Source organism: Euprymna scolopes, chromosome 12 (assembly GCF_053919585.1).
Source record: "Euprymna scolopes isolate OS-2025 chromosome 12, ASM5391958v1, whole genome shotgun sequence".
NCBI lineage: Eukaryota > Metazoa > Mollusca > Cephalopoda > Sepiida > Sepiolidae > Euprymna > Euprymna scolopes.
The window spans coordinates 82,524,876-82,537,375 of NC_136493.1; the positions used below are offsets into that span (position 1 = coordinate 82,524,876).

Below are 12,500 nucleotides of genomic sequence, written 5' to 3' on the forward strand. Positions count from 1 at the left end.
CAGGTCCACTCTGACCCAGAGTGGTAGTACCTGTTAGGGTTCCAACTATGATTTAAATAGAAACCGACTTAAAAAAAATATATATATATATATTCTATTAAAAAAATTTTCTTCAAAATCAATGGATTTGGCATTAAATAACATGAAAAGTGTTGACATGCCGTAAAACAAAAACAACCAGCTAGCTTACTTTTAACACAGCTTTCGTTTTTTTCTTGCTGTTTCCAGGTTGTGATTAGAAGAGGAAATCATTATGTGTTGCTCATCACCAGAGAAGGTTCCTTCCTCATTTATTGGTCTGACTTCATTTTCTTTCTATTCCAATATTCCATAATCAAATTCGAACTAAAATGCTTCACGTTTTTCCACATTCATTAAATGCTTGTTTTTAAATGTAGCTTTGACTGCTCTACTTATGACATTCAGTGTTCGCCATTTTGAATCATCATCATTGGCAAGTTTTCATTTGATAGCTTCTCCTCGTTTGCGAAGCATAATTGTTTTTTGGTGGGATTTTGTCCTGGTAGTACAGGTCTATCATTCACGATTTGATGTGCAACATGAGCGTTCAGAGTTCCTGATTCTTTATCAGTATCATTCTCCTCGGACATTGATATGTTTGAAGATCCTTCAGGATCATTTTTGTTAAGTGGTGTGTTCAATTATTGGCTCATTTGTAGAGGAACTTTGATAAGTTTCACTAGATGACATGGGTGCACTCGTATGTATGTACCTGCATGTTTGACAACTACCTGGTTTTACTCCCAACCTATAAGAGTTTCTGGACCAAGCCATCTATCACAGACATTTCTTTTGTAAAAGACAACATTGAATCTTTTAGCTAGTAAAAAGAAGAGTGAATGAGACAAGAAGTGGTGGAAAGAGGGGAATAGATAAAAGGAAAGCAGGATAAAGTAAATAATGAACAAATAAGACGAGAGGTGGTAAAGGGAGATGAACGATGTAAATAAAGAAGAAAGACATCTTGGAAAAGTTTTGAATAAATGTGTCATCGCAATTTCGTCTGTTGCTGTTTCTTAAAACATTGGTACATGAGCTTGTTTAACCATTTACTTTTCTTTTTATTCAGTTAATGCACCATGTACCACCTTTCTGAATTTTTAAGATGAGGATTGGTTATTCGTATAATTTGGATTCATCAGACTACTGTTCTGATCTTGAGTGTCATTTTCACAACATTTCAGTTGATGTAACCGACCTTCTTCAGGTGCATCTGGTCCAACTTGGCAATGTTTCTGTCTAATTTGAGAATTTGGACGTAATTTCAAACAGAACCCTCTATTTACTTTGCGGGGTTAGCATGCTCTTGTTCTGTCAACTCTGACGGAATAGAGGTCCTAAGTAATTCGCAATTGTATTTCTCAGTCACCCACACTGAGAATTGAACTTTCAACCTTCAGGAAAATATTACTTTTATAATTGATTTTTCCAAGTAGTCTAACCACTGCGCCATGGGTCCTCGCAAAGTTAAAGTGCTTGGTTAAATCAAATATCCAAAAGCATACTACCCTCAAATTCTACCCAATTTCAACCACTAATGATTACTACACTGTTGTCCCGGTGATCACCATATACTCATTAACCCTTATCCTCGAGTGACCTTTGGACCTTCATATGTGGTGACTCCCTTGTAAAATAAAAAAATATAAAAATATATTTGTTTTATTTATTTTAATAATATTTATGTGGAAGAAGAGTAATTTGTTTTTACCTAGTAATAACTGTAACAAACATCATTTCAAAAAGGAATCTTATTATTAAAAGTAAATCATATAGACTGTTGTAGAAAGCACCGTGGGATTTCCATGGGTCGCATGAGTAAGTTAATATTTTTTTGTACTCAAGTCCGTTTTATCTTTCAGTGGAATACGTTATTATTGTGGATCATTACAAGATTGAATTTCTTATTCTTGTTTATTGTGTAGCAATGATTTATAGAACTCATTTGATGCCAAATTAGAAAAGTTCAAGGATGCAAAAACCTGAATTATTTGTAATTACTGTTTCCACAGAGCAATGGATTGGTGACATTCTTGGCGGATGAATGGTTTACTAAGAAGGAGAAAAAAGTATCTATGCTTTATGAAGTTACCAATATAAGAGACTTCCAAATGTGCACAGGAAACCAATCACAAGCGACGATTTCTAGTGGTAAGCTTTACTTTTTTAAAGCTTTACTCTTTTAAGCTACATTTTCCTTGATCACAAAAAGCATTTCTTTTAGGAAAAGTAGAATTCATATTATTTCGGTTAATGTATAAAGATTCTCGTAAAAATAAACTGTATTCAATTTTATTCTTTATAAAAAAATATTTTAGCGATACACCACACACAATTTTATCAAAACAAGTTAGTTTCATATCCGTTGCATGTTGGATTTTTTTTAGTAATAAACGTGATTTCCATATATAATTTTATGTTTATTCGCTATAAAGATTATCGTAAGAATAAACTTTATTTAATTTTATTCTTTAGAAAAAATATTTTAGCCATATTTTTTCTTTTTTTTTTTATCAAAAAGTCGGTTTCATTTTAAAATTAAAACATTAAATTCATCACCGCTGCCTAAAATGGATTTTTTAAAAAATAATCAACATAGTTTTTCATATGTAATTTCTGTTTATTCGTTAGAAAAAAAATGTAAAAATAATTTTTAAAAAAGATTTTTCCAGTAGAAGTTTTATTTTTATACGCCACATGATACCTAATAACTTTTGGCATAACAAAATGGCGGATTGAAATTAGGCGCCCTGGTGTCCTGGTGTCCTGGCGTCCCAAAAAAGGGCTACCAAACTTAATGTTTAATAATGATAAAAGAAGGCTGTCCAAATACTTGTTTTACTATCTATTATAAGAAATATTTAATAACTGTTTATTTTCTTTAAAAAAATTTAGTTTCTCTCATTTCTATGTATTTTATTAATGTGAAAGTTTTATTTTATTTTGTTTGATATCATTTGTACCAAATTGCTGAAAAATAAACATTTTTGTTTTGTTCAAAGTCTTGTTTCACCTCACTATATATATATATATGGTGCTCGGTAAAAATGGCATCAGAATAAATGGCGCCAGTAAAAATGATATTTTGACAACGGAAAGTAGGACCATTTGAGAAATGCGAGCTAAGCTCCCATTCCCTTAGTTTAAAATACGGTTAAGTCCCCTATATTTAGTTTGGAAAAAGTCGGTTTAGTTAGGTTTAAATTCTGTAGAAGCACTGAAAAGATTATTATAACGTTTTATTCAATAATTATTTTATCATAAATATTTATGTATAATAATCTGAAAAAAAAGTCTAAATAAAATTTTTCCACTGCCATATTTACTTAAATTCAATTTATTTTTTAATGCTTGAAAATGAAAACTTAATTCAAAGATTTAATCGCTAGCGGCCACTGCTTTTAATTTTTTTTGCACCAAAACGATTTTTACTTGTTAAAAACATGTTATTATAAAGAAAATTGGCAAAATTAATTTACAGATTTACATTTCCAAATAAAAAAAAAAAACTTGTGTTTATAATATGAATGTTGTGTTTGTTTTACAATAGACTTTAAAACGTTTATTCGGTTTGAAAGAAAAAATGCAGTGTTGAGCATTACGTGAGAATAAAAAAAAAATGACCGCCACGATAGGGTCATATTTTTTGAGTCTCGATAATGGCTTAAAAATAAATGATAAAACAAATTACTGGTAGGAATCCACTCAATAAAAGTTACTGAGCCTGCTAAAATAATAACATTATTATTTAGAAAGCTACCCTTAAAATGAAGAGGAAGGTTCTTTGTTAATTATTTCTGTACTTTCACCTAACAATTTAATAAATAAATAAACGTGGGAAATTGAAACTCTCGTCGGAAGTTATATTATTGACGAATATCAGAAAAAAGATCAAACCAAACACCGTTTGCTGCTAACTTTTAACAGGACACTGTTCTGGTTTACCAATCTTTATGAAATTATTATTGCTTTTGTTTTTGTTTGTTTATGTTTTTTCCCAATTCGCAATTATAACTATTTTGTTGTGAATGAAAATTAACTATTACCAGCAGAGAGACCCGTCGTTGCCCGGGATTGAATGATGATCAACAAATATTCCACACTTCCATATCTTTATTGTCATCGAAATCAGCGAAATCGGCCATTTTTCAATTAAATCAATTGATTGCCTGCTGTAGTTGGAGACCCAATGTGGTGCACGGGAGGGGGGGGGGCTTAGCCTCACATGCCTCTTTGCAGTGACTTAGTCTACAATACATTGTAGTCTACATTGCAAAGTAGAGAACCTAATGTTGATTTGATAAAATTATTTTCATATAATGGCTTGAATTAAAATTTAAAACACAAAAGTCAAGTATCATCTTTCAATTGTGCTCTAAACAAAACTTTCATTTCAGAGTGCTATTATCTTTTCAAAGAACCTACTTTTGATTTTATATGCCTGGCCTTCTGCCGGTGCTGCTATAATAACTTTGCTAGAGTTATAAATTATGATGAACAGTCAAGCGAATAGAGAAAGAAAGAGAGTAGATATAACAACAATAAAGTTTTATAATCATTATATCTACTTCTCTAAAGACTTTTAACACTGGCTTGCTAAAAGAATCAGTCAAACTCAGAAGGCATTTTCAGTTGTACTTTGACCTTGATTAGCCCCTATTCAAAAAAAGAAAAGCCTAGCCCCACCCCTACCTGTGTAAATGTCTAGTAAAAATATTTATCTAATTTTTGTTTGGTGGGGGTGGAGGGGTAGTCCTATTTTAAACTAGAGGAATGAGAACTTAGCACTTCTCAAACGGTCCTACTTTTCCATTGTCAAAGTGCCATTTTTACCTATTTATTCACTTTTGTCATTTTTACCGGTGCCATTTTTTCCAGTGCCATTTTTACCTAAATTCATATATATATATATATATATATATATATATATGATGGCAGCAAATTCGCTTTCGAACATTGCCATCACCCAATATAGCACCAAAATAAAAAAAGAAGGATATAGAAACACGAAAACTCTGGCATTCCTTGGCACACATTGTACAAACATGTGCACCACTAGCAGCACGTTTTGATGTTCTTTTTTATGTAGGATCAAATGCCGTTTCAAACCGCCTGCTGTTTTGTACATCCGCCTGCTCATCAGCCCAGCTCTGCTCAGACATATTCTTCCGCACACCTCACACTCCAGACCAATTTGGCGCCTCCTCCCATTCATGGCTCCTTTCACCCTCCCTTTCCGGATATCGCGCTTCAGCTGCTCATACTGGGTTCGATCTGCCTGAAAATTGGCCACACCTCCCCGCAAGATCCTTCTCCACCCTCTGCGATCCAAAGCAAGACTCTCCCAGGTTCTTTCATCAATCTCACATTTCTTTAAGGTGGATCTTATACAATCCTTGAATCTCAATTAAGGCTTTTGAGCCAGACGTCTTCCCTCGGCGAGCTCGCCATAAAGGAGTTGTTTGGGAAGTCGACTGTCTAACATCCTCACCACATGTCCACTCCATCTCAGTCTATGCTTGATAATGTGAGTTCAATGCTAAGGCATTGGGTCCGTTCAAGCACCTCCACATCACTGACATACATCTGCCAACCCACACCTAAGATTCGCCGTAGGCATATCTGGTGAAACCGCTCGAGACATCTCAAATGCTCCCTGTATGTTGTCCAAGTTTCACAACCATAGAGAAGAGTAGAGAGAACGCATGCAGCATAAACCTTAATCTTAGTTGACAGCAAGATCTCATGAAATCTTCACAAACGCCCGTCCAACTTTCCGTAGGCATCACTTGCCCTGCTGATCCGTAACGATACCTCATCATCCAGGGCACCAGACATACTCAGTGTGCTACCCAAGTATACAAACTTAGTGACAACTGCTAGTCTTGACCCACAGATATAAACTGATGGCTCATAGTATGGTATGCCCAGAGCAGGCTGATACATAAGACAGTTATTTTCAGATTGATGGTCAGGCCCAGTGCGCTGCAGGCAACTCCAAAGGCGTCCACAAGATGCTGCCTATCAGTCACTGTATGAGCCCCCATATCACAGTCGTCCGCATAGCACAAGTCACGAATCATGTTGGTGAGTACCATTGTACTTGCATTGAAGCGCCTAATGTTGAACAACCCCCCCCCAGTAGTTTGGTAACGAATATAGACACCATCAGAGCACCCTCCAAATGCCATCCGAAAGACCATGGTGAAATACAACACAAAGAATGTGGGTGCTGGAATATCTCCCTGCTTAACACCATTTTCTACTGGGATAGGATCAGCCAGCTTTCCCCCAACGTTGATCATAGCCTTCATATCATCGTGGAAGAGCTTTAAGATGGTTACAAACTTGTCAGGACAGCCAAGCCTTTTCAAAATCTCCCACAAAGCATCCCCATTGACTGTATCAAAGGCCTTAGTTAAATCGATGAGCACCTGATACAGTCCCTTTTACTGTTCTATACATTTCTCCTGTAGTTGCCTGGCTATAAAAATCATATCCACTGTCCCTCGACATCTTCTGAAACCACACTGTGACTCAGGCAAAACATCGTCAGCAATGTGCTCCAGCATTCTGTCCAGCAGGATCCTATGGAGCACCTTACCGACTACTGACAGCAAAGAGGTGCTCTGATAATTTCCACATTCATCTCTGCTACCCTTCCCCTTGTATAGCACTATCATCAATGATCCCGTCAATCCTGTGGAATACACTCATCCCGCCAAGCAGTCTGCAACAATTCCGCTAACTGTTGCATTATCTTGGGTCCAGAACATTTAAAGGTCTCTGCATGCAAACGATTCGGGTCAGGAGACTTTCCATTGTTCAGCTTATGGACAGCTGCTTCAACCTCCTGGAGAGAAGGAACCTCTTCCAAGATATCCTTGACCGGATTGCTAGGAATCGACCTAACAAACTCCTGATCAACATAAGAAGGTCTGTTCAGGAGGTCATCGAAATGCTCCCTCCATTTATGAAGAATGTTGGTAGGATCTTGAAGAAGATCCTCACCATCCCTCGAGCGCAGAGGGGTGATAGGTGATCTGGATAGTCCGTAAACTGAACGCAGTAGGCTACAGACCTTCGTGTTGTTCGAATCCGAGGTGAGCTGTATTTCCTCAGCTTTCTGTCTCCACCATTCCTCCTGCATGTTACGCAACCTCCTCTACACCTCGTGCTTGATTGCCTTAAACTTGTCCCTCAATCGATCTTATTCACCATCCGTCAAACCACCCCCCGAGCCTGAATTTCAGTATCATTATCATTGAACTAATCCTGATGCTTACGCTCACAATAACCTAATACTCACTCACATACCTCATAGACAGATTCCTTAAAAGTAGGCCAAGTATTTTCACACTCAATCTCTTCCATCTCCTTAACTAGTTTCTCTCTCACAATATTGTCCTTTAGACGGGCAACATTAAGTCGCTTTGGGATAGCCACACTAGCTCCCCTCATCTTGGGCTTCATAACACACTTAATCTTTGCACTGACCAACCAATGGTCCGTTCAGCACTCTGCACCCCACATGCCATGAACACTGCAGATATCCCTCATCTCACGTTTTCTGACTAACACATAGTCTATCAAGTGTCATTGTTTGAAACCAGGATGGATCCAGGTCGTTTTGTATTTGTCCTTCTGCTGAAACACGGTGTTACCGATTCTAAGACTCATCTCTGAACAAAACTGCAACAACATCAGACCATTGCTATTACACTTGCCCATTCCGTGTTTACCCAGCACATCCCAGGTTTCCAAATCTCTTCCAACTCTAGCATTAAAATCTCCAAGAATGAACATCTTATGAGAAGAGGGAATGCATCTAACTACACTGCACAAAGCAAGGTAGAAAGCAACCTTTTCATCTTCTGTTGCATCCATAGTGGATTGTATAATGACCATTTACTATTTACGACCATTGTTGTATAACGACCATTTACCATAGTCATGATCCGGTCACTCACACCACAGGGAAGTTCTTCCAGACTAGAAAGAATTGATGCCTTTATAGCAAAAGCCACGCTGCATACCTCTTACATCCATACACTCTACCACTCCAGAAAATGGTGTAGGCCCCAGCCAACTCAGAAAACTGTCCCTCATCATCCAGCCTGGTCTCAGACAGAGCAACTGTGTCCATGTCATAATCTTGAAGTTCCTTAGATACAAGAGCAGATTTACTCTCTAGACGCGTTATTGCTAACGGCAAGTCAAGCAGCGTTTGCACATTCCAACAGCCGATATTCATTGTCATTTCCTCGCAGTAGCATGATGATGACCAGGTCCAGGCTGTGGAGTCCTGAAACACCTGCCAGTTTTCTTATTGCCATTTACGTTCATAATCATATTTCATTGAATGTTTTGCCGTTTTAGGCTACAGCCAGCTTTTTTCTTTTCTTTCCTCCTGCTACGAGATGGTAAAAAGTGTATCTAATTTATATCGAGCAATGCCTGTGCATGAGGATTGTTATTGTGAGGAAAGACTTTGCACCGAGACAATCCCACTCTCTAAACAATTGCCACATTGATCCAAAAAGAAGAGCAAGTCAACATCATTGGATGCAGCCGTCATCGCAGGTTTTATATCAGAGTTTTCCTTCTCCTAGGGAGGTTGCCTTCACCACGGCTTACAGAGCCCTCTCTACCCACCAAGCCATTTGATCCATGACTGGAACTTAGGTTGCTGGGCATGAGTTATATATATATAATATGTTGTAACAAGCCAAAAACTATATGGTGTCCTGGCTGATGCCTTTGTCATGCATTTGAATAAAAGCTAATGAAGCAACTTTGGTGAAAGCATTCATCACAGTTTTTTTTTATCTTGTTAGTAGCGAAATAAAATCTCAAGACAATCGCTAGATTTTAACTTTGCCATCTGAAATTTTCAAAAACCGCTAGATCAGAGAAATGAAATCTCCAGAAAATCGCTAAATTTTTAACATCTGACATTTTCAAAAACCGCTGACTCAAAAATAAAAATCCCCAAAAGAGAAAAACACAAGATTTTAATTTTTTACCTTACAAAAGATATGAATATACAAAATATTCCGTGTTTACTCTCTCTATAGTTTTGGGATCATATTGAAGCGGTTAGCTTTCAAAATTCCTGCCAGATTTTATCAGCTAGTTTTCTGTTTTTCGCAGAATTGTAACTTTTGTTTTGCCAGAAAAATAATAAAATCAAACAGTGTTTATTGAAAATTTATTTAAATGTGATACAAATTAAGCATCACAACAATGGTAAATCTAACTATTGCATATTGCCGAAGAATTCTCAACAAATAGCAGAAAAATTAATAGTTATAAAAATTTCATTTTTACAAATATTAATTTTTCTGATATTTGTGGAGTTCTTAAAAAAGAAATCCATAAAAAGCAAGCAACAAATGTATACGTAATTAATTGATACATTTGAAAACCGGTCTGAAAGGGGGGTTGGGGGGTAGGTAAAAATGGCATAAGTGTATGAATGGGGAAAATAGCACAAGATGAAAAAATCTCGCAAATTTGGAGAAAATATATAAAGGGAAAACATTTAAGAAGTTTGGAAAATTAAAAAAAGCATAAAGTATATCTATATTTAAAAGTAGATGAGAACCCTTAGCTATCCTTTCCAAAAATGAGATTCTGCTTTTTTAGACGATTACATGTGACCACCCTGAAAAAATATTTTAGAATTTAGAATAAAGGATTAGTTTTTTCTATAAATTTATATTGAAATGGTCCTTCTTGTCTTGGTCATTCTAAGTTTTTTGAACCGCTAATTAATCTTTTATCTCTGTCTAACCTTAAGTCCAATCAGCAAAGTTGTAAAACCACATAAAATCACCTTTAAAGGTAAAGCACACACAATTTATCTCTCATAGGAAAAAATGGTTATAAGTCTTGCGTCCTAAACTGTTACAAAGGCCTGGAAATCGGGACATTACTTTACATTAAATTGGGCAGCACTTTTCATGCCCACCACCATTCACAATCGAATATATTTTTGTCTGCTCTGCTCTTAATATGTAAAAAAAAAAATAGCTTATCTAGCTAGGCAGAAAAGAAACCTATCTTGCCTTTGGTAACATGTATTTGTTATTATATATTCATTTTTTGACCACTTTTCGAATCTCTGTGGATTATAAAACAAATCCGAATTGACAAATCTTATTTACTTAACTCCCCACGAGAGTATAGTCAGATAAAGGTCGGATCTTCATGTGTAGAAGGCACTTAAAAAATGAGTTGCCTGCTTAGTAGTTTGTAACCTTATATTGTAAACCAATCGCATATATTAAAGTTCAATCTACGAATATATAATCAACATTTGTAAAATCGAGTCTACAAGAGTTACTTTCTTTGTACTGTTAGCCAACATCAGTTGCAGAACTGTTACCTATTTTGACCATTTAAACCTTAGCCTGATGTAAAACATTGGACTAAAACAGCCAAATGACACTGTTTCATGACAAACAATGCCTTAATTTTTTTTAATTCGGAACCATTTAAAATCCCTATTTTGGTACAAGTATAAATTGTAAGAGAAAAATAAAAATTAGTCCCCAAGGGTGTGTTTTTCACCCCTAAAAATATGTAGCCCTGATAGTTATGGATGAATCAAATAACCTATAAATCTCCTGAATACTATTTCAATCTAATAATGGTCTAAATCAGCAGTGACAGTTGAGGTGTAGTCATAGAATATTTCTATAATTACACAAAAAAGGTGTACATAAATGCATTAAAAAAAAAACTTGGAAAATAAAAAATTAAAGAATGAAGATAGCAAAATGGTGTGTAAAATAAATTAAATTAGATATAAATAACAAATTAAAATAACGGTGTATATATGTCAACTGAAAAATTAAAACTTTATACAGAACTGACTAGAAATAATAGAAATAGTGTTATGATGACAACACAAATAAACAATGTAAACATCATCATTTATGATGTATGTTCTATATAACAATATAAATAAACAATATAGTAATAATGAAAAACATAAAACTCAATCTGGAGAAAAATATAACTTGGAAGAAACACAATGATTTAAACTTAGTATTGGGACAATTCTCTCCTGTAAAAATAGTTGAATACTTTCAAGTAAATAAAAAAAATTCTAAATGAATAAACATCATCATTTATAATGTATGTTGTATATATACTTAACAAGACTTTTTTAGAGCAATTTGCATAAGTGACTGTATGCAAATTAACCACTATTACTTGAGGAGACTTGAGGAGAGGTTATATATAAATACTAAAAAAAAAAGAACCTTGGACGAGCAGAGTTAAAAAAAAAAAAAAGAATTTACCGAAAGGACAAGAGGAGCTCGAAAAGAATTTACTGAAAGGAATGATAACACTTCTCTTCGCCTCTGCTACCTAATTTTATTCAACAAAAAGAACATTCTCCAGGACAATAGTTTTGGAAACCATCAAACTTCAAACTGACATAAGTATTACCTTTTATTGTATTTGTAATTATAATTGGATATAATTTGTTTTTGAATGCAATAACTTGTTGGTTTTGAATTGCCTTGGTTCCAAAAAGCGGAAGGTTGTTCTGCTACAAAAGATTGTCCATTTATATAAACAAAAAAGTGTTAGAAATAACTAACTCAAAATTTCTAACATGTAATATAATTTCTTCCCCTATTACTGAAGGTTTATAGCTCAGTTGTTAGAGCATTACACATCATTCACTGACTTCCTGGTTTTGAATCCCATTAAGTCTAGTCACAGTGATAACTCATAGAGATGACGAAGCACATGTCTTTAGATATATATATATATATATATATATATATATATATATATATATATATATATATATATATATATATATATATACTGTTTCAACAAAAACCAAGACTTCAAAAAATGGGTTGATAGCAACAAAAAGTGTATTTCATTGTTAGTTACAATTGTTTCAAGACCATTTGGACAAATTCAAACATATGTCGTTTGAAAATGTTCACGCAGCCTTTCTTCAGACTTATTAAATAAAAAACACTTTAACAATAAAACATTATGGAAAAGAAACATTTCCTTTATACGGAAAAGAAAACAAGCGAGACCACTTTACCTCTATCGCATCTTTGCAAAGTATTTTTTTAAAGATTTATATATCTACCTATTTTCGTATCTTTATTTTAAAAAAAAAACAAAAAAAAAACGGGTTTCAAACTAAATATCGAACGATGTTACCACTAATCACCGGTGTCCATTAAATATGTTTTATTAATACCATTTATCGATTTCTTAAATTAGATTTCTATATTTCTTTATTTAATTTGACTTATCTTTTAAAATGTTTATTTAAAAAAATTTTTAAACCGGACTAATCAACTAAGTTAAATCCTTACGAAAGTTTCGTATCGCGAATTTGCTTTGTTTATTTACAAAAATATCTGCTAGCTTATTTATGTGATTTAGGATAGGTTGAAGTTTAAAACCTATTCAATAAGGAAATAAAGTTT

At 34.6% G+C, this 12,500-nt stretch overlaps 1 protein-coding gene across 1 annotated transcript in view; it reads left to right on the plus strand.

Moving 5' to 3' along the window:
• LOC145291381 (dynein heavy chain domain-containing protein 1-like) overlaps nucleotides 1-12,500 on the plus strand; it is a 494,383-nt gene that overhangs the window by 161,769 nt on the left and 320,114 nt on the right. Inside the window, exon 42 of the mRNA XM_080137171.1 lies at nucleotides 2,034-2,172. Within this exon, the coding sequence (XP_079993297.1) occupies nucleotides 2,034-2,172 (139 nt within the window). The remainder of the gene's footprint in view (nucleotides 1-2,033; nucleotides 2,173-12,500) is intronic.